Below are 21,910 nucleotides of genomic sequence, written 5' to 3' on the forward strand. Positions count from 1 at the left end.
ACTTTTATTACAGTATATTATTATAATTCTATTTTATTATTAGATATTGCCGTTAATCTCTTACCGTGCCTAATTTGCAAATTAAACTTTATCATATGTATGTATACAAATAAAACCTAGCACATACAGAGTTTTGTGCTGTCTGCAGTTTCAGGTGTCCACTGGGGTTCTTGGAACGTATCCCCTGCCTATAAAGCTGGGGGGGGGACTACTATATCTTCTAAGTTAATTCTCTTACATTGGTAGTTTATTGGCGAGTTTATGGAGGCTCGTGATATGAATGGGAAATGTGTTCTTTTCCTGAAGTATCTAAAATAAGTCATAGATGCTATTTCAAAATTTACATTTACTAACTCTAGGTGATTCCGATCAATGATACAGTCTGAAGAATTATAGAATGTATTTCTTAACTAAGAGACTTTTACCTGTTTTTCATTTGAAGGTTATGGCTTTTGAAAGTATCTAGATGATGTCACAGAGAAAAGTTTGGTTTTGGGGCCAGATAACTGAATTAAGGATATATTCTTGTGAAGAGTGGGAAGAGTGTTTGACAGAGAGATTGAAGGAGGGTTCGAATTGAAATTTCTTAGTTTTAGAAAAGTGCTTAGGTAAAACCTAGTTGCTCACCTCAGGAAATTTGGCTGATAGAACTGTTGGCTTACACTACCTAAGTAAGCAGAGAAGAGAAGGGTTTCCCAAAATGATTATCTGGAGAATATTGTATTGCAGTCTGTTTATAGCTATATTATGTAAAAACTTGTTTTGTAGTCCAGTAGGTTGGAGAAATTCTGAGATAAGACTACAGATTTCCTTACTGCAGTATTTGACAGTTGTCATTGTGCTTTGTCTTCTGAAGTAGAATGTACAGCATAAGCTGTTTCTTAGATGTTACTTTAATTGTTGGGAAAAAGAGTAATAATGCCACTTGTCATGCTGCCTGTCTTAATGAATAGCCCCACTTTCTATGCCATTTACTTTGAATATTTCTTAAATGTGTGTTAATACATGTAATTTGTGGTTATTTTGTTTTTAATCTCTATATACATACACTAGTGTTTTTTCCTGGCAATTTCTGACCATAACTAAAAAAAAAAAAAAAAAATCATTAAAAAAATTATTTATATAAGTTTCAGTTTAGTCCAATAAATAGTTGAGCATCCTTAAGATTTATTATAGTGTACTATATGGTATCAAAATTTTACTGTCAACTTTTAATTTCAAATCTAAATTAGTAGAGTTAATATATATATAACTAATGCATGGCAGTATAGACAGACTGCATGTGAACGTAGCCAAATGAGTGGTTGCGTAACTGAACAGCTTCATTAGGACAATTAAACTGTTGAGTGTATAATTACAGTTTTCTTCCATTTAACTAGAAATGGTTTCATTTCAGGTCATAATAGCAACATTATATGAATTAAGATTATTCTCAGAAAATGGGAAATTCTAGGTAGAGCTGCCAGTGAGCATTTTAAAGAAATAGTTTATGAAATAGTTAACAGAAATGTTGTGAACAGAACTTTCAGTGCATGTTAAGTATATGATGTTCCATGAATCTCAGTTGCACGTTACTTGGGCAGCTTTCAAACTTTCATGCAGTTTCGAGTTATATTTATTTCTTTTACTCTTCTGTATTTTTCTTATCTAAAATCATAAAGCCAGTTCCAATGCTTTTTTTTTTTTCCATAAGAAATACTTAGACATTAGGACGCCTGTGTGGCTCAGTTGGTTAAGCGACTGCCTTCAGCTTGGGTCATGATCTCAGGGTCCTGGGATCGAGCCCCACATTGGGCTCCCTGCTTGGCGGGAAGCCTGCTTCTCCCTCTCCCACTCCTCCTGCTTATGTTCTCTCTCTCGCTGTCTCTCTGTCTGTCAAATAAATAAAATCTTAAAAAAAAAAAGAAATACTTATTGTTGCTAATAATGTTGTTGTTGACCGATAGTATTTTTTGCTATTGAGAAAGAAACAAATGGTTCAGACTTTCAGTTCAATTGAGTGACATCTGTTGCAAGGTTTTGTGTAGACAGACATGGTATTTTTGGAGCATTGAGACTGAGAAATGACTTTTGTACTCTTTGTAAGGGGAGAGCACACAGTGGACAAAAGATCATAAGGGGTAATGTAGTTAACTTTAAATGAGCTATAAATTAGCAGATAATACAGAAGATGCTTTATGCTTCACTTTAAAATGGCAAATTTTGGGAATTTTTCCTTCCTAGTTATAATTTTTTTCTAAGCTGAGGTTAGAATTACATTGCGTACTATGATAACTGATAATTAGCATGGTGGGGTAGGAGAGAGGAGCGCATGCTATGACTTCTAAATAGTGAAAGAAAGGGAACAGACACTGTAATCATGTTTCATGGATATTCTATAAAGTGCACAAGTGGTAGTTATAATGGTATTGAATGGCTTTTGGTTTAGAATTAAAGGACAGAAATCCTATATTTTGATACTAATAATGTCTTCATTCTTTAACCATTCTCATAAATTAAAAAGGATGGGGGAGGGTTGCTCATAAATTGCCAAGAGAATATATTCTGAATTGAAAATGATTTTGACTCTCTTGAATACCTCAGTGGTTTTTCTGAGTAGATTTACCTCAGATTTGATTAATTTCCCTTAAAAATACTTTAAATTCTTCCACTTATGTAATTATAATGCACTGATTGGATGAGTAAGAAAAGAAAAGTAACGAAAGCATTATACTAAAGATTCGTGGGCACCTGGGTGGCGCAGTTGGTTGGGCGACTGCCTTCGGCTCAGGTCATGATCCTGGAGTCCCAGGATCGAGTCCCACATCGGGCTTCCTGCTCGGTGGAGAGTCTGCTTCTCCCTTTGACCCTCCCCCCCTCATGCTCTCTCTCTCTCTCTCATTCTCTCTCTTTAATAAATAAATAGAATCTTTAAAAAAAAATCTTTAAAAAAAAGATTCGTGATTTGCCAATCTCAAGGCCAATTCTAATGAATATTGTTCCTTTTCGAAGGGCATACATCACAGAAGGAAGCCATGGAAGTGAGCCTTGATATAACAGCACTCAGCATTCTGCAGCAGCCTGAAAAACTTCAGTGGGAGATTGTGGCAAATGTGCTTGAAGATACTGTTAAGGATCTTGAAGAACTTGGGGCAAATCCTTGCTTAAACTCTAAGAGTGAAAAGACAAAGGAAAAGCACCAGGAACAACACAACATTCCCTTTCCATGTTTATTAGCTGGAGGTTTATTAACATATAAATCTCCTGCTACCTCACCCATTAGTAGTAATTCTCACAGGTCACTGGATGGTTTAAGCAGAACTCAGGGTGAAAGTATATCAGAACAAGGGTCAACTGACAATGAATCCTGCACTAATTCAGAGTTAAATTCTCCTCTGGTAAGGAGGACTTTACCCATTTTGCTTCTTTATAGCATCAAGGAATCTGATGAGAAAGCAGGAAAAATATTTTCACAGATGAACAATATAATGAGCAAAAGTTTGCATGATGATGGTTTTACGGTTCCACAGATTATTGAAATGGAGCTGGATAGTCAGGAGCAGTTGTTGTTGCAGGATCCTCCTGTGACTTACATTCAGCAATTTGCAGATGCCGCAGCCAACCTTACCTCTCCAGATTCTGAGAAGTGGAACTCTGTGTTTCCCAAGCCTGGGACTTTGGTTCAGTGCTTAAGGCTGCCAAAATTTGCAGAGGAGGAGAATCTTTGTATAGACTCCCTAACTCCTTGTGCTGATGGAATTCATTTGTTGGTAGGACTGCGGACATGCCCTGTTGAATCCTTGAGTGCAATAAATCAAGTAGAGGCCTTGAATAATTTAAATAAACTAAACTCTGCACTATGTAATAGACGGAAAGGTGAGCTGGAATCAAATCTTACTGTAGTGAATGGTGCAAATATTAGTGTAATCCAACACGAATCACCAGCAGATGTACAAAGTCCTTTGATAATTCAGCCTGAGCAGAGGAATATTAGTGGTGGATATTTAATACTTTATAAAATGAATTATGCCACTCGGATAGTGACTTTAGAAGAGGAGCCAATAAAAATCCAACATATCAAAGACCCCCAGGACACAATTACCTCGCTCATTTTGCTTCCACCAGATATATTGGATAATCGAGAAGATGACTGTGAGGAACCCGTTGAGGAAATGCAGTTAACCTCAAAGAATGGCATTGAAAGAGAAAAAAAGGCTGATATTTCTACTCTTGGACACCTGGTAATAACCACTCAGGGAGGATATGTAAAAATATTAGATCTTTCAAACTTTGAAATTTTGGCCAAAGTGGAACCTCCCAAAAAGGAGGGCACTGAGGAACAGGACACATTTGTTTCTGTCATTTACTGCTCGGGCACTGACAGGCTGTGTGCATGCACCAAAGGTAAGCTCTTGGTTTGTTTGGGTCTCCTACAAATCTTAAAAAATCAGTGTATATGGCATTCATTTATATGCATACCTAGTATGAATTTTAGATCCATATAGATGGAGAGAAATTTATTTTTTTTATAATGAAGCGGTAAATCTTTGCTACTGTTTTAACTTTTTAAAACTTTTTTCTACTGCCCTAGGTAAGGATTCTAATTGTAAATAAGTTAATAAGTCTCTCAGAAAGTATCTTCTCTGCTTTAACCTCAAGAAAATAACCTGCTGTTGTTTCTGTGAGTCCTGACTCTGCATCTGCTCAAATTTGTGGCCTTGGGCAAGTTACTTTAAACTCAGTAAACCTTTGTTTATTTATAGACGAGGATAAGAAGGCCTGTTATCAGGCTTCTTAGAATGAAATGAAATAATGTATATAACGTTTTTGGCACAGAGTATATATACCGGTCATTATTTCCTCCTGAAATAAAAATATTTAGCGAATGAATACTAGTTTTGCCAAATAAATTTTTCTTTTCTGATTTATTCCTGACTTTTGGCTAATGGTTGAATCAGCTTTGCAACATTTGAGCCCCATACAGAGTAACATAGTGTTCATTTTTCCTCCTACTTTTCTTATTATATATTTTAAGTTGGAAAGATAAAGAAGTTTTTGGAAACGGATTACTGACAAGATCAGGCAAAATGAGTGGTCTTACTGATAGTTTAGTAGGAAGTTAGGGTCAGGAGATACTTGAAGCCCAGGTAACTATAACCAGTGCTTGGGAGAAGAACTGGGTGTGAGGAGAGTCATACATCTCATTTGTGGTTCTTGGGAGGAATTAATCCGAGTTTTTCCTCCCTTTAAAAGATTGCAAGAGTTTGGCCAAGAAGAGTAGTGGTGAATGTAGTGGTTCAGATTGCCTTCTCTGAAATACATCTAGTGAAATAAGGGGAAAAAAAATCTTCAAATAACATCAAAACCCAAATAGATTAATTTTAAAAATGAGCAATGCAGAATAACTTTAGACTAATTAAACTTTGAATTAGAGTTGATAAAGTTTAGAAAAACCATTAAAATACTATGTGGTATGAAGGATAATTTGAAGTTTTTGATCATGTATGTGCCAGTTCACTGTTGTGAGAGCTTTACTTCTCATAATTTATTTAGTCATCATGCCAACTTTATGAGATATATACTATTATTGTCTTCATTTTACAGATAAGGAAACTGAGGGAAGGAGAGGTTAAGTAACTTGCCTAAGTCACAGAGCTAATAAATGACAGAGTCAGCATTCATACCTGGGCATCTGTTGTCAGGGTGCTTAAACTACATTATACTGCTAGAATGTAACAAAAGCATAAGACTTGTAGGGGCATCTGGGTGGCTCAGTTGGTTAAGTGATTCTTGATCTCAGCTCAGGTCTTGATCTCAGGGTCATGAGTTCAAGCCCACGCTGGGTGTGGAGCCCACTTAAAAAAAGTAATGGAGCCTACTTAAAAAAAAGAAAAAAGAAGACTCATACATTGAATTTTAAAGACTCTTTTAATGTGAAAGATTTAAAAAATGAAAACAATTTAATATGCCATAGGCCATCCAGAATGGAGCTGAATTTGGAACCTGAGTGACCTAGGCCCAGGGCACATCTGTGTAAGGTACTAGTGTTTTCCAGAAATACAGTCAGGGTTTAATGATTTTAATTGTTTGATGAGATATGCTTTTGTGAGACAGAGGATAAGTAGTGTTTAAATAGGTTAATGTATTCTTGGAGTTTGGACAATGAAAAGTTCTAGGAATTGATCTCATGTGATAGGGAATTTATCCAGATGGATCAATGGACAAGAAAAAGCGTGAGAAGTTAAGCACTTTGAAGATTATTTCCTAGTTCTTCAAGGATTGACTGGTCAAGATAGATGTGAAAAGATGAGATGAGTAACAAAAAAGAGGAAAGAAAAGTTGATGTTTTAAAATGTATATATGACAGTCCAAAAAGTAGTTGTAAAAATTTTTAAAAAGGATTACAGGCTTTGAATCAAAAGGACATGACATTTCCATGACATGTCATAAGAGTGTATTCAAGTAGCATAAAACTTTTTCTCATGTAGAGTCATTGAGCCTTTTGATAAAAATCTACAACTAATAAATGTTGTAAGTTAATTTCAAATAGTATTAATAATGTACTGAAGGTAGGGTGCCTGGGTGGCTCAGTTGGTTGAGCGACTGCCTTCGGCTCAGGTCATGATCCTGGAGTCCCGGGATCGAGTCCCACATCGGGCTCCCTGCTCAGCAGGGAGTCTGCTTCCCCCTCTGACCCTCTTCCCTCTCGTGCTCTGTATCTCTCATTCTCTCTCAAATAAATAAATAAAATCTTTTAAAAAAATAATATACTGAAGGTAGATTTGATGCAGCTATGTTTGATTAAAATTCGCAAATAGAATATACACACACATACATATATACATATATGTGAAATGAGGAAGTAAGGTCCCTTCTGGCCACCAGCCAGCAACTCCAGAAATCTGGACTGCTTTCCCCACAGCTTGCACAGGGCTGAGGAATGGGGGATGGCAGCTGGCTCCTGCAGGCCACTTCCATGGAAGATCAGTAGCCTTTCCCTTTATTAAGCATCCTCTGGTCATTGTTTCTTGTTAGGCTCCAGAGTTCTGAAATAGTTGATTTCAGTCACTTTCTAGTTCAGTAACTGACCTCTAGAGCTTCCTACCTAGAACTTCCTGCTCTGCCATTTGGTGTGACATTACTGGTGCCTTTGTTGATATATTTTTTTTAATACTTTTTTGGAGTTCTGTTCTTAGTGATTTATTCTGTCACAAACTACTTTAGAATAATACTAACTTAATTCTAGTAAAATATACTTTGCTCTAATCTTTTTTCTCCTGCTCCTTTGTGCTACCATTGTCTTATATGTTGCATTTAGATAAGTTACAAACCCAACCAAAAAGAGTTATTTTATCCAATCTTTGTCTTTTAAAAAAATTTACAAGGAAATGAGATAAAATATATATTCATCTACTTTACTTATTTCATCAGCTACTTACTCATTTCTGGTGCGTGTGATAAAATTTGGTAGTGCTTTCTTTTATCTTGAAGGACTTTCTTTAGTACTTATTACAAGGCAGATCTCCTAGTAAAAAATTCTGTTTATCCTGAAATATCTCTATTTCACATTCATTTTTGAAGAATGGTACTGTCTATAGAATTATTGGTTGACTATTTCTGCACATCTCATTCAGGTGCCTAGGGCCTCCATTGTTTCTGGTAAGTCCGCTCTTAATTTGCATCATGGTTATTAGATCTGATGAGTCATTTTTAACTTGTTGCATTTAAGGTTTTCTCATTGACATGCAGCAGTTTGACTGTAACATATATACCTGTGAATCTCATTTTATATATCCTACTTGAAGTTCATTGAATTGATTGGATTTGCAGTGTAATGTGTTTCTTCAAATTTGGGAAGTTTTTATTCATTATTTCATCAATTTTTTCTCTTTGCCTTTTCTGTTCTCTTTTTCTGGAATTCCCATTACATGTATGCTCTTATACTTGATCTGTCCCATAGGTCTCTGAGATGCTTTTCATTTTAAAAGATCTTTTACTTTTCTTCAGATTGGTTAATTTCTTATGCTCTATTTTTATTTTACTGATTTTTCTACTGCCATCTCAAATCTGCTTTGAGCCTCTCTAATGAACTTTTCATTTTATGTATTTTATGTTTCAACTCCAGAATTTCCCTTTTCTTCTTTAAAATTTCTATTTTTTAGTTGAGATTCTTTACTTGTTGAGTCATTTCCACCGTTTGTTCCTTTAATTCTCCATACCTGATTTCCTTTTATTCTATAAAAATACAGTAGCTTCTTTGAAGTTCTTGTCTACCAAACTCAAATTTTGGAAACTCAGAGATACTTCTCAATGATTTTGTTTTCCTTAAGCATGGGTCAGTCTTTCTTCGTGTCTTATAATTTTTTATTTAATACTGGACATTTTAAATAACATTGCAGAATTCTGGATTCTGATTTCCCCTCTTTGGAGGTTGTTGTTGCTTTGTTTGTTTGTTTGGTAACCCATCAGGACTACATCTGTGAAATCTGTTTCTTTTGCAGTGTGCAGTCACTGATGTCTCCCCTCATTTTTTTTACCCCAGAGATTTTTAACTTTTAAACCTTGTTTCTTATTTGTTGCCTTTGTGTCCGCTTAGCTTAGTATTTAGCCAAAGGTTTTGATAAATGATTATGTCCAAGTAACTTCACCAGAAAGACTGTATTCAGGTGTGTCCTGGCTTTTATTTGCTTTATTTTTATTTTCTGTCATGCCCTCTTACAACTCTTCTGCATATGCATGGGGTTAGTTGACTGGGAATGTGTGGATGGCTTGGGCCCCATCTGGTTTTGTAACACATGTGTACAGCCTCTGATCATTGTGGATCATGTGGAGAGTTTACCAAGCCACCTATGTTTCTTTCACTTCTTGTAACTTGGTATTAAGGGCAGAGTCTTGACTTCAGGATGCACCTCATTTTTGTTGCCACTGAGCCCTTTAAACTGATGGCTTTCCAAATCCATTGGGCCCCCCTCTGGCAAGTAGCATCCCTTCTGCTGGTTTTCATTGCTTGCCCCACCCTGGTTGAATGACAGTTTTGTCTGGCTTTGTCGTTGCTTTTAAGGAAGAGGAGTTGTCCTCTTCTTTATTCTGTCATATTGAAAGTGAATCTCCAACTACTTTTGTTAGAATATTCTTTTATCCATTGATTTTTGTCTTAAGTATTTGCTAACTTTGCTTTCAGTTTTTTTCTGTGAGAAATACAAAAAAATAGAAATTCAGTTTCATTTCATGGTGAATGCTTCAAAAAATTAAGAATCTTTGTTCATTTTTGTTACTGCTGAGATATTTAGCTAGTGCATCAGTTTCCTCATCTGTAAAGTGGCCACAATAATAGTCCTTACCTCAGGGGTTTTTGTGAAGACTAAATGAATTAACTTAAGCATTTAAAATAGTGTCTTACACATAGTTAGTACTAGGTAAATAACTGTTTTCACATATGTTTGTGTATTTGCCATTTTTTAAATTAAATTAAATTTTCAGTTTGTAGTACCTTGTCAGTTTAATTTCTAATTTCTGGAAGATATGTCACTTTGTCAGCCCTGTTTATCTGCTTGTTGAGTGATATTAAAATAAATTGAGTTTCTTAACTAAGTAGTATGTATTTGTATGTTTATCCATATTCCGTGTTCCTATGTTGATAAAATTTTATTACACCATAGGTGGTGAGCTTCATTTTCTCCAAATTGGAGGAACTTGTGATGATATTGATGAAGCTGATATACTAGTGGATGGATCTCTTTCTAAAGGAATAGAGCCGTCTTCAGAAGGTTCCAAACCTTTATCAAATCCTTCAAGTCCTGGCATTTCAGGTATGATACTAAATTTTTTTTAAATGAAATCTTAAAAATGCAAATTCTTGTGATGTTCAAAGTTTTCTGAGTCTTCCTCAAATAATCTTAAACATTCTTTCAGTTTTTACAGTCAACTCTTGGTTACTTTGTTGAGGGAGTTCATTTCTTTGTTGCTCTTCTTTCACTTAGCTTGTTTTTGTTTATTATTTATCATTGTTTTTTTTCAGTAGTTGCAAATTGTTGTGAACATTAAAATAAGAAATGTTTTTTCACCTATGGTAGGTTGGCCAATATTGGTGATGTTACTTAAGAGGTAAAACATTATTTTGGCCATTAAGGAGCTTTTGGTCTAGTTAGGGAAAAAAACATAAAATAGGGGAATTGATTAAAAAAATAAGAAGTCAGTGGAGTGGCTTAATGTTACTGATATTACTACTGCAATTGAAAAGCTGGAAAAATATTCTCTTCCTGGGGTGGTATATTCAGATCCTCATTTCCCCATTGTGTACCATTAGATAGGTTTGCTTTTGTATGTTGTTTTTGCCTCTTCTCTGTGTGTGTGTTCTATACTGCCCTCCAGAACTAGTTTTTCAGAAGTAATAGTTAACATGTTACTCCTGCTAAATCTTGGACTTTTATGAAATAATACCAGTCTTCTTCTCAGTGTTTATTACAATAAACTTTTCATGATTTCTTGAGTGTATAATTCCGTTTCATGCTCTTTACATGTTACACTAAACTCTCCTTCCCCACCCTTTATGACTATAGTTAGTCCTTTTGTGCTTCCACAGTGCTGTTATGTTTTTCTCTTAGTCCTTAATACATTTTATTCCCTAAATCTAGTATTTAAAAGGTTAATGAATCTTTAATGAAAAGTGTGTTTAAACTCACATGTATTCCAAATAGAAATAATACATAAAGTTGGTATTTGATTTTTATGGACACTTAATATTTGGGTATTTGATCATTTTTCTTTGCACCAAAGGCAAACCTTTAGTGATTACTAGTATAATACCTATATATATATATACACACACACACACTAGTATAATACCTATATATATATACTAGTAATTATACTAGTATAAATATATATAATATATATATTACTAATATATACCTACTACTAGTATAATATATATATAATATATATAATACCACTAAAGCTAACTTTAGTGAGGATCAGTATAATCTATGCTATCTACATGGCAGGGTTTTTCAGCCTTAGCACCATTGTTGCCGTTTTGGGATGGATAATTTTTTGTTGTAGGCAGACTGTCCTGTGCTGTATTAGCAGCATCTCTGGCTTCTATCTACTAGAGTCCAGTAGCACAGGCAATTACCTCTTTCCAGGTGGCCCTTGGGAGTCAAGATTGTCCCCCTGGTTGAGATAAACTGACTCATGTCTCATGCTGTAATAAGACTTGATTGTCTTGGGACGCCTAGGTGGCTCAGTTGTTAAGTGTCTGCCTTTGGCTCAGGTCATGATCCCAGGGTCCTGGGATCAAGCCCCACATCGGGCTCCCTGCTCGGCAAGAAGCCTGCTTCTCCCTCTCCCACTTCCCCTGCTTGTGTTCCTGTTCTCTCTCTCTCTCTCTGTCAAATAAATAAAATCTTAAAAAAAAAAAAAAGACTTGTCTTGATTAACTATATAGTTTGGTTTCAAAAGCTGAATGTTTCTTATTTTATAGGTTATTGTTATAATGGAAAAGAAATTTGTTAAGATTTATTATTAAATTTATTAAAATTTATTTATTTATTGAGATAGAACATGAGCAGAGGGAGGAGCGCAGGGAGAGGGAGAAGCAGATTCCCTCCTGAATGGGGAGCCAGACATTGGGCTTGATCCCAGGACCTCTGGATCATGACCTGAGCCGAAGGCAGATGCTAACCAACTGAGCCACCCAGGCACCCCAAGAATTTTCATATGTAGTCCATAAATACTACTGAGTAGAGAAAAGATGAATTAGATTATAAGGAAGTAAATAATGTAAAGAAGGGATATTGACATACAATTAATGTTTACAAACAATATTAACAGATTCAGTCTGATTTAAAAAGCTCTAAGCTTTGAGAAGAGAAATGTGGTTTGAAGTATACTTTTTATAATTTTATAGAACTCGGTATAAACTTTCTTTGTGAAAATATTCTAAACCTGTCAGATTTCATATTTTAATCTTTATAAAAAAACTTATTTTTGTTATTGGAACAAGCACAACAGCCTGTCTAATGTTAGAAATTTCATAGATGGTAAGCATGTTTTCATAAGAGAAAATTAATCTCTCTGAAGCAGATTGTTACTCTTATAGTACTGGTATGCTCACAAGATATTCTTAACTATCACAAAAGTAGGAAGAAGTACTGGTGAAGCTTTTGGTGTGTATTTTTTTGCCATCAGATTAGCTTTGACTTTTAAAAAATTTCTTTTATATAAAGTAAAAAAGGGCAGATGTTATATACTTACTGATGTTTAGCATTTTGTTTTATAAATGATGAAGTCTAAAAGTTATTTATTGATTTGATACAGATTTGGATTGCATTACAGCACTACTTTCATTTCTCTTGTTAACTTAGGGCTGGTTGGAGCTCAGTCAGGGCTCATCTAACAAGTTGAGTTTGGGTTTCTCCAATAAGGAGTACCCTCTCTATAATTTAAAATATTCAAGATGGATATTTATTGTGGCCATTATGTAGTCAGTGCTAGTTACTTTATTTGCATATAAATATGAGCTCACATTAATAACTCTCAGGATATTTGGCAAGTTTTGTAATTGACTAGACAAAAAACATGAATTAAAACTTATTTTTAAACTTATTTCAAATTCTATATTCACTCTTGTTAAGGAGTTGATTTATTGGTGGACCAGCCATTCACCCTTGACATCTTGACATCTCTAGTGGAGCTAACCCGCTTTGAGACTTTGACTCCACGGTTTTCAGCTACTGTTCCTCCATGCTGGGTAGAAGTTCAACAAGAACAACAGCAAAGGAGGCACCCTCAGCATTTGCATCAGCAACACCATGGAGATGCTGCTCAGCATACTAGAACTTGGAAACTACAGACTGATAGGTAAGACATTCTTCTAAGGTATTTGATTTTAAGTCCGTATTATGTATTTGTTAGAAACAACATAAAATTCTTAGATATATTATTGCTTCTCTTAACTTTTATTTATTAATAACTTTATTCTTTTCATTTGTCCCTTAATTTTGGAAATTTCTATATTCTTAGTTATAGGATAAGAGTAATCCATCATTACAATTAGTTTGGGCAGTCAGTTCACAAGTTTGTTTAACAGATATTTATTTTTTAAATTTAAATTGAATTAATTTATATAGAGTGTATTATTAATTTCAGAGGTAGAGTTCAGTGATTCATCAGTCTTCTATAATACCCAGTGCTCATCACATCACATGCCCTCCTTAATGTCCATCTCCTAATTACCCCATCTCCCCTATTTAACATGTTTATTTTTTTAAGATTTTATTTATTTGGTAGAGAGAAAGCACAAGCAGGGGGAGGGGCAGAGAGAGAAGCAGGCTCCCCACTGAGCAGGGAGCCCAGCGTGGGGTTCGTTCCCAGGACCCCTGGGATCACGACCTGAGCTGAAGGCAGACACTTAACTGACTGAGCCACCCAGGCGTCCCTTAACAGATATTTAGATGCTTGTGTTTTGCAGGCACTCCTGTATAGCTGTCACTGGAATTTACATTCTCTTGGGTACAGAAAGACAGTAAGCCAATATCTAGTATGCCACATAGTTATGCCACATAAAAGTTATGACATATGATAAAACAATATAGTGTCAGTAGTTGCTGGGTATGTACATGTGTGCAAGAGTGAGAGAAAGAGAAAATGTGTATGGTATTTTCTTTTTTTTAAGATTTTTATTTATTTATTTGAAAGAGGAACAAAGAGAGAGAAAATGAGCACGAGCAGGTGTAGGGGCAGAGGGAGGAGCAGACTCCCCACTGAGCAAGGAGCCTAACACGGGGCTCTATCCCAGGACCTGGGAATCATGACCTGAACCAAAGGCAGATGCTTAACCGACTAAGCCATTCAGCTCCCCCAGTATGGTACTTTTTATATAAGGGGCCAGAACGACCTCCATGAAGACATTAATTCCGAGGTAGTAGCAAGTACAAAGACCCTGAGGAGTATGTTTTATGAATTCTGGTGAGAGCAAGAAAACCAGTGTTGCTGGAGTGCAGTGAGGGTAGGGGAGAGTGGGAGGAGGCCAAGTCAAAAGAGGTAGCTGGTCACCAGAGGACAAGTATCTTTATAGGCCATAGTGAGATTTTTATGTGGTGTAAGATCAGAAAAATATTAGAGGGTTTTGGATATAGGATTAATTTATGTATTAGAAGGACACAGTAAGACTGCTGTGATGACAGTAGATTATGAGTGGTTGTGTGTTGTGGAGGGCAGTGATAGGCGTGAGGGTTCTAATTTGGATGCCATTACTGTTGATGGTAGTTTGGACCATGATGATAGTTGTTGGAGGTAGTGAAAAGAGTAGTCAGATTCTGGATATAATTTGGAGTAGAAGGAATAGTATATGCTGATGTATTGAACATCTGGTGTGAGAGAGAAGAGTGAAGGATGACTAAGGTTTTGGATTGAGCTGATTGAAAAATAGAATTTCTGTTTACTGAGATTGGAGTGGGCAATTAAGTTTGGCTTTGCTTATGATAAATTAGAGATGTCTGGTAGACATCTGAATGAGTCTGAAATTAGTGGCGTATGGTTTGGAGATTTTTATTTTTCAACCTTTATATAGAATTTAAAATCAGAATAGACATGTCTAGGGTTGCCTGGGTGGGTCAGTCATTAAGCATCTGCCTTTGGCTCAGGTCATGATCCCACGGTCCTGGGATCGAGCCCTGCATTGGGCTTCCTGCTCCTTGGGAAGCCTGCTTCTCCCTCTCCCACTCCCCCTGCTTGTGTTCCCTCTGTCAAATAAATAAAATCTTAAAAAAAAAAATAGACATGTCTAAGAAATAGAAGAAATTCTTATTTTAAAATGCAGATTCTTGGGACCCCGCTTACAGATTTGGGGTGGGGCCCAGGAAGGGTTTATTGGAATGTTCAGTTCCCAAGATAGGTGTCGATTTCTAAGGTAGGATCAGTTATTGCCCTAAGTTTAACCTTTCTTTTGGGAGTTGATCCCATTGAGAAGCATTGAGTTTTGTTGGAGGCTACAAATCAAAGAGTGTGAGAAGTGTTATTAATGATAATGTGGTTTTGGCCAAAGAAAGACTTTTGCTGTGTTTAGCATTTTCCCCCTTATTTGACAGCAACAGCTGGGATGAACATGTATTTGAACTGGTTCTACCTAAAGCTTGTATGGTTGGACATGTGGACTTCAAATTTGTTTTGAACTCAAACATCACCAATATTCCACAGATACAAGTGACGCTGCTGAAAAATAAAGCTCCGGGCTTAGGGAAAGTCAATGGTAAGAATGAATCAGAATTTATATTTGACGATTTTGCAGTTGATTTCTTAAAAAAACTAATTTCAACTTGACTGTCTAGGTTTCACGTCCCTCCCTTGCCTTACCCCTCCTCTCTACTCTCTCCGCCACCCCCGTACTTCTTTTCTGCTCTACTTTTGGTGGTTTTATTTAGAAAAGTTAATTCTAGAATATTTTAGAGGTTTCGGTAGCTCAGTATTGTATAGAATTGCATAATCTAGAATAACTTAATTTTGCTGTTTGGGAAATTCAGTTGGTTCCTTTCTGAATTAGTTTCACTTTCATCATTCCTAGACGTACACATTTTTCTTCGTAAGCGGAGACTTGATTGGGAAAAGAACTTTGTTAATGGAAGTCACATATTCTTTTAAGATCATTGGTGAAACCCAACCTTTCATGTAATACAGAAACACACCCAGAAATACACCCAACTTTATTTACTTTCCTTATAAGTTCAGAATTTGATATATTGAGTTTTTTAAATAGATTGTATACATTGAGTATGTTGAGAACTAGACGTTACTCATCAGTGTTTTCTCCTTAAGAGGTTAATTGGAAAGGCTGGGGATAATTTTAGAGTAAAATGGCTGCTTTACACCAGGGAATAGAAACAGTAAAACCTGAAAAATTTCTTGTTTTCAAAATACATATGTATGTGTTTGTGTATATGTGTGCGCGTTTGTGTGTGTGGGGTATTCTTTTGAATCATGGCAGGTTCTGATTTAATTGGGTCTGGAGCTTAGGCATTGGTATTTTTAAAACTTTGCAGGTGCTTGTACTCTGCAGGGTTAAGAACTTTTACTTTAGTTGCCAGCAAATTATTTCTCAGGTGAATATTTTAGTACCATTAAAAGAGAGAAGAGTGTATGAAATGATTAATAAAATCTAATTTTTTTTTCTTCTGACAACCATTTTGTAGCATCTGTGATAAGAATCACAGTAGTTCCCAATTTAACAGAAAATTTTAGAATTTCAGGCACATAAATTATTGATATTAAGCAAAATTAAGTTTACTAATATTTTTATCCTCTAGAAACAGCAGTAGATAGGCAGATCACCTTTCCTTTGTCTCCAGCTCTTAACATTGAAGTGGAACAAAATGGGAAACCGTCCCTGGTTGATTTGAATGAAGAAATGCAGCACATGGATGTAGAGGAATCACAGTGTGAGTTAAATTATAGAGCTGTTGTCCATGACAGTAAAAGGAGTAGTGATCCAAATGCATCATGTTGGGCAGAGATTTCCTTATGGCTTGCAAAAACTTGGTTTTAAAAACACAATTAAAAAATAACCTTTAATTTTGCTTTGGCAATATGCTTTAACTTTCAGCTCATCTTTGTGAACACAGCTGCGCTAATACTCGCATTCTTCTTTTTTTAATATCTTGGGATTTAAAATCATGTCGTGGTTTTATAATATTTTTTGATGATCAAGGTGAATGTAAAATAATATGGGAATGGAAAGCAACATATAATCAGATATTTGAAAATTTATCAGATCTTTGATCATAGTTCCTTAGCATGATAGTGAATTCTTATTTGAACACATTCTAAGTATGGTATTTTGTGTGGTGGTATTATATATGGGATGGATATTTGCTTATTTCATATTTTTAAATTACAAACTAATTTAAAAGAAAATATGTATTTTTTCTTTTTAGGTCTGAGATTATGTCCATTTTTAGAAGATCATAAAGAAGACATTCTGTGTGGACCAGTATGGCTTGCTAGTGGCCTTGATCTGTCAGGGCATGCTGGGATGTTGACATTAACAAGCCCCAAACTTGTTAAAGGTGAAGTAACATATTTTACAAAAGCAGAATAAATAATGCCACATTGGAAAAATAGATTTTTTTTTTAAACACTGATCTCAGAAAAGTAAGATTCTGTTTTTTTGGGGATTTACATTAACAGTTCCATCAGTTTCCTGGTTGCTGAGCTCATTTCCTCTCAGAAGTGACTGTAACTTTATGTGAAACTTCCAATATACTACTTTCTGTGTTTTGGAGGTCTCAGTGCTTTTTGGGAAAGCATTAAAAAAATGAATATATGATAACTTAGTGTGATATCGCAGAGCTTTTTTGAGTAATCAGGTGACATGTTCTGGCATGGTTGCCTTTCCCATCAACTTAGAGTCCTGTGTCTTTAGTTGTATATTGTTATAATATTTTCCTTAAGAGGGTTTTTATAGAAGAGTTTTGATAATATCAGAGGTAATTATTTGAGTGTCTCACATAAACACATTATAATTAATGTATATTAAAAAATAATTGGCTATTATGTAGAGGATTGATATTGCAGTAGTAGGACCTCTGTATATCAGCTTTTGTATCCCAGGGTAAATTTAAAAAGCCAAAAACAAAACACCTAGCTCCATTATTACAGTTATTTTGGAGGTGTGGTGGGATACGCAGTTCTTCCTCAAACCAGGAAAATACCTGACCACCCAGATAACTATTTTAATTTGTATATATTCCCTTCATATTAGTTGTCTACATTTACATATTTACCTTTAGTTGCAGACATATATACAAGTTTTAATGTGTTCTCTTGACTACACCCTAATTCCTCTATTAAGTTTATAAGATCCTTTAGTGTGTTACGCTGCATGTTGGGGTATAGCAGTCAGCAAGACTAATAAAATCTCTCATATTGGGAGCCTGGGTGGCTCAGTTGGTTAAGCGACTGCCTTCGGCTCAGGTCATGATCCTGGAGTCCCGGGATCGAGTCCCGCATCGGGCTCCCTGCTCAGCAGGGAGTCTGCTTCTCCCTCTGACTCCCCCCTCTCGTGCTCTCTCTATCTCATTCTCTCTCTCAAATAAATAAAATCTTTAAAAAAAAAATCTCTCATATTGCTGCAAGTAGAAGTTACTTTTGTTGAAAGAGATTGTGAAACTTAAATTTGTATATGAAAACAAAGATGTTGGCTTTGACAAAATGGAGAATGCAATTAAATGACATGCATTTCAAAAGACTCAACGGTATTAATTTTTCTAGAATTTACCAAGAATGATTTTTTTTCTTACCAAATTCTTCAAAAGCCTTTGGAACTGGAGAAAATGATTGCTTAATTTTTAGAGGAAAAGGATGATATGGATCAAAGAAGTTTGGAAAAAGAAAAGAGAGAGAGAGGGTCTTGTCAGATACTAGAACATAGAATAATAATACAGCAATAAGAGTATAACAGTGTAATGCTAGCACAGTAGGCCGGCTAATCAGTGGGAAACAAGAAAGATAGTTTTTGTAATTAGAGAAAGATTTAAATACCTGCAAGGTACCAATAGGCTGATGGTTTACTGGTGAGTGTATTATTTTGAGGGTATTTTTACAATATATTTTACTTAGATATGTATGGTATGATCTTAATTTAGTTAAAAGAGAATAAAATGTACTGGTGGTAATAACCAATATTTATTGAGTGCTCTCTTTGTGCCATGCAATTGTGTTTGAGTTGTCTTTGAGATAGGTACCGTTAGTACTTCCATTTTACATTTGAAAGAACCAAACCACAGGAGATTAATTTGTCACATGCCTAATAAGTGGCAGAGCCATTATTCAAACACAGGTAGTGACTCCAAAGCCTGTGCTTTTTCATATCTTAATACTGCAGTGCTTATGTATATGTGTGTATGCAAATATATGTGTATATGCATGCATGCATGCATAAAAAGTCGAGATGGATTCACATAATGATACCATCATTATCTGTGGGTAGTGCCTTAAAGATAGTTTTTTTGTGTGTGTTTTTCTGTAGTTCACAAAATGTCTTATTAAAATGAATAATTTCATTGGGGAAAAACACGCATAATGTTTGTAACAATTAGAATTTTCTGTTTTACGGTGTTTGTATAACTCCTGTGCTTTTTGTTCTTTTGCTACCACCATATGAAGGTTATTCAATGATTATACTCAAACAGTATAATTTGAAAATTCCAATCAAGTGTATTTTTCTTGTGGAATTAACTTGCTCTACAAAGATGAAAAACAATTTGGTCTTTTGGTGATTAAGTTATTTTTCCCATTCTGTGCTGCTCCTCAGGTATGGCAGGAGGAAAATATCGTTCCTTTTTAATCCACGTCAAGGCAGTGAATGAAAGAGGAACAGATGAGATCTGTAATGGTGGTATACGCCCTGTAGTAAGACTTCCATCCCTAAAACACCAGAGTAACAAGGGTTATTCACTTGCTTCACTCTTGGCAAAAGTTGCAGCAGGCAAGGTATGAAGCAGTGTCATTTTGAACCACAACAATGCTGTAATAAAGATTATGGACAAGATTTGACACACAATTGGAAGTAGTATGACCCTTCATTGATTTTTCAATAGACAATTGGTTCGTTTATAATTTTTCTTTGCAGTGACTTTAAAAATATAATTAAGAAGAATATATTTTGAATTAACTTTAAGCAAGTGTTTATAAAGTATACTCAGGAGAGAGTATTTGTTAGCAGATACTTCCCTTTATAATTATTTTAGGCCATAATATTTATTTAGGTTTTAGAATTTATGTCTGTGTCTTTTACTGGTAACTCACCCCTTTTTTTGGTAAACATTTGGGAGGATGCAGGAAGAGAAGTCGGGGAGTAGTGTTAGAGATAAATCTAATTTTGAGGTTGATTTCCTACAAGTAGCTGTCTCTTCATAATTGTCTGATCTTGGATTTTCCTGAACTCTGGAGATTTTTGTTTCTCTGTCATCATTATTCATAAGCAACAATAGCAATATCAGTAACACCAATCATCTTATATTTGTATAGGTCTTCCAATTTTTCAAGGACTTCTGTGTACTTTATCTGATTTTAATCCTCAAAATAACTCTGAGGTAGGCAGAGCAGGTGCTACTATTATCTCCATTTTTCATACTGAAAGTGAGTGAACCTTAGAGATTGGGGAGCAGTCGTATTTCATATTGCTTATAAGTGCTGTGGCTGTGACTTGGTCTCAGGACTTTGGCTTTCTAGTCTTTAATCATTGGGTTATTGCCTTTAAAACAGTGACTTTGTTTTTTTCCCCATTATAATTCTGGGGGAATTTAGTCATTTACTGAATATGAGGGTAAAAGCTGTCATTTTAATTTGATATATATGTTTTGATAGTCACAATTCAGTTATTTTCTTTTTTAAAAACTTTAGTAAATAATTTTTTAGTTCTGGTTGTTCATTGAGTTATTTATTTTTGTATGTTTAGGAAAAATCATCTAATGTTAAGAATGAAAATACAAGTGGTGCCCGCAAATCTGAGAACCTCCGGGGCTGTGACTTACTGCAAGAGGTCTCAGTCACCATTCGAAGATTTAAGAAAACTTCAATTTCTAAGGAAAGGTAACCTCATTTCCTTCTCCTTCTATTCTTATAGTAATAAATGTACAAAAGAAGAATTCTAGTAAAATACAACACATAAAATTTTTGACTCTGACTTTTACTTGAAAATTTTTGTTTGCTTTCCATTTTACTTAAGTACTTGTAATCTCAGTGAGGGTATGAATTACCTTTCTACTTCATTATATATATAAAGTGCTTTGGAGTATACCAGGAATATTGTATTTGTATAAATAATGGTATTTGTAGAACGAGGAAAGAAATATAATTTGAGGTTTTATTCACTCTTTGTCAGAATATAATACATTATTAAACTTAATTTCTTTTATTTTTTAAAAGATTTTATTTATCAGAGAGAGTGCACACAAGCAGGGGTAGGGAGGCAGAAGGAGAAGCAGACTCCCCGCCAAGCAGGGAGTCTCATATGGGACTCGATCTGGGATCATGACCTGAGTCGAAGGCAGATGCTTAACTGACTGAGCCACCCAGGCGCCCCAAACTTAATTTCTTTTAAAACTTTCTATGAACCAAGTATTGCTTATATGCTGTTTTAAATCTTTTAATACCATAAAATTAATAAGAGATCTACATTCCATTGTAATATTTAATTTTTAAAAAAATTTTGAATTGTGATATTCATGATTCACAATGAAATAAATATATGACCAACCAGGTTGTGATAGCTTTAGTCTAACTGTTCTGTTTTGGTTGTTAATGTATTTGTATTTTCTTTTTTTTTAGAGTGCAACGATGTGCTATGTTACAGTTTTCAGAATTTCATGAGAAGCTTCTTAACACTCTTTGTAGAAAAGCAGATGATGGCCAAATCACAGAACATGCCCAGAGCCTTGTGCTGGATACCCTTTGTTGGTTAGCTGGAGTACATTCAAATGGACCTGGAAGGTTAATAATTAAGATTTTACTTAACACTGATGATTGCCCTTTGGATGTTATGAATAGAAGTTCAAGATGAGTCTAAATGTCTGCTATTGTTTTGCAGCTCCAAAGAGGGAAATGAGAGCCTGCTTTCAAAAACACGAAAATGTCTTTCAGACATCGTGCGTGTCTGCTTCTTTGAGGCAGGACGAAGCATAGCCCATAAGTGTGCTCGATTTCTAGCTTTGTGCATTAGGTTGGTGGGTTTTTTTGTTGTTGAAAGTCCAGTTTTAGGTGCGCTTGCAGTTTGGCAGGTGATAGCTGTGTCTGTAGTGTAATTTGATACTTATCGAATGAATGTATAACAAGAGTATTTTCAAAAGTTGAAGAGAGTTATTGAGATACTAAGAAAGAATTTTAGGTTTTTAGGAGAAAATGTCATCTTGCAAAGTCTTTTTTTTTTAAGATTTTA

At 35.2% G+C, this 21,910-nt stretch overlaps 1 protein-coding gene across 10 annotated transcripts in view; it reads left to right on the forward strand.

Moving 5' to 3' along the window:
- Window positions 1–21,910, forward strand: part of BIRC6 (baculoviral IAP repeat containing 6) — a 229,460-nt gene that overhangs the window by 55,314 nt on the left and 152,236 nt on the right. For 5 of the 10 annotated variants that reach the window (XM_027620739.2, XM_027620742.2, XM_027620746.2 and 2 more), the window contains exons 10-19: window positions 2,992–4,383; window positions 9,639–9,788; window positions 12,615–12,840; window positions 15,069–15,229; window positions 16,281–16,412; window positions 16,908–17,039; window positions 19,286–19,464; window positions 20,432–20,565; window positions 21,304–21,465; window positions 21,563–21,694. In XM_027620739.2, the coding sequence (XP_027476540.2) occupies window positions 2,992–4,383; window positions 9,639–9,788; window positions 12,615–12,840; window positions 15,069–15,229; window positions 16,281–16,412; window positions 16,908–17,039; window positions 19,286–19,464; window positions 20,432–20,565; window positions 21,304–21,465; window positions 21,563–21,694 (2,800 nt within the window). The remainder of the gene's footprint in view (window positions 1–2,991; window positions 4,384–9,638; window positions 9,789–12,614; window positions 12,841–15,068; window positions 15,230–16,280; window positions 16,413–16,907; window positions 17,040–19,285; window positions 19,465–20,431; window positions 20,566–21,303; window positions 21,466–21,562; window positions 21,695–21,910) is intronic. The other 5 variants (XM_027620743.2, XM_027620744.2, XM_027620745.2 and 2 more) reach the window with 3 other exon arrangements.

The sequence above is a fragment of the Zalophus californianus genome, chromosome 8 (assembly GCF_009762305.2).
Source record: "Zalophus californianus isolate mZalCal1 chromosome 8, mZalCal1.pri.v2, whole genome shotgun sequence".
NCBI classification, from domain to species: domain Eukaryota; kingdom Metazoa; phylum Chordata; class Mammalia; order Carnivora; family Otariidae; genus Zalophus; species Zalophus californianus.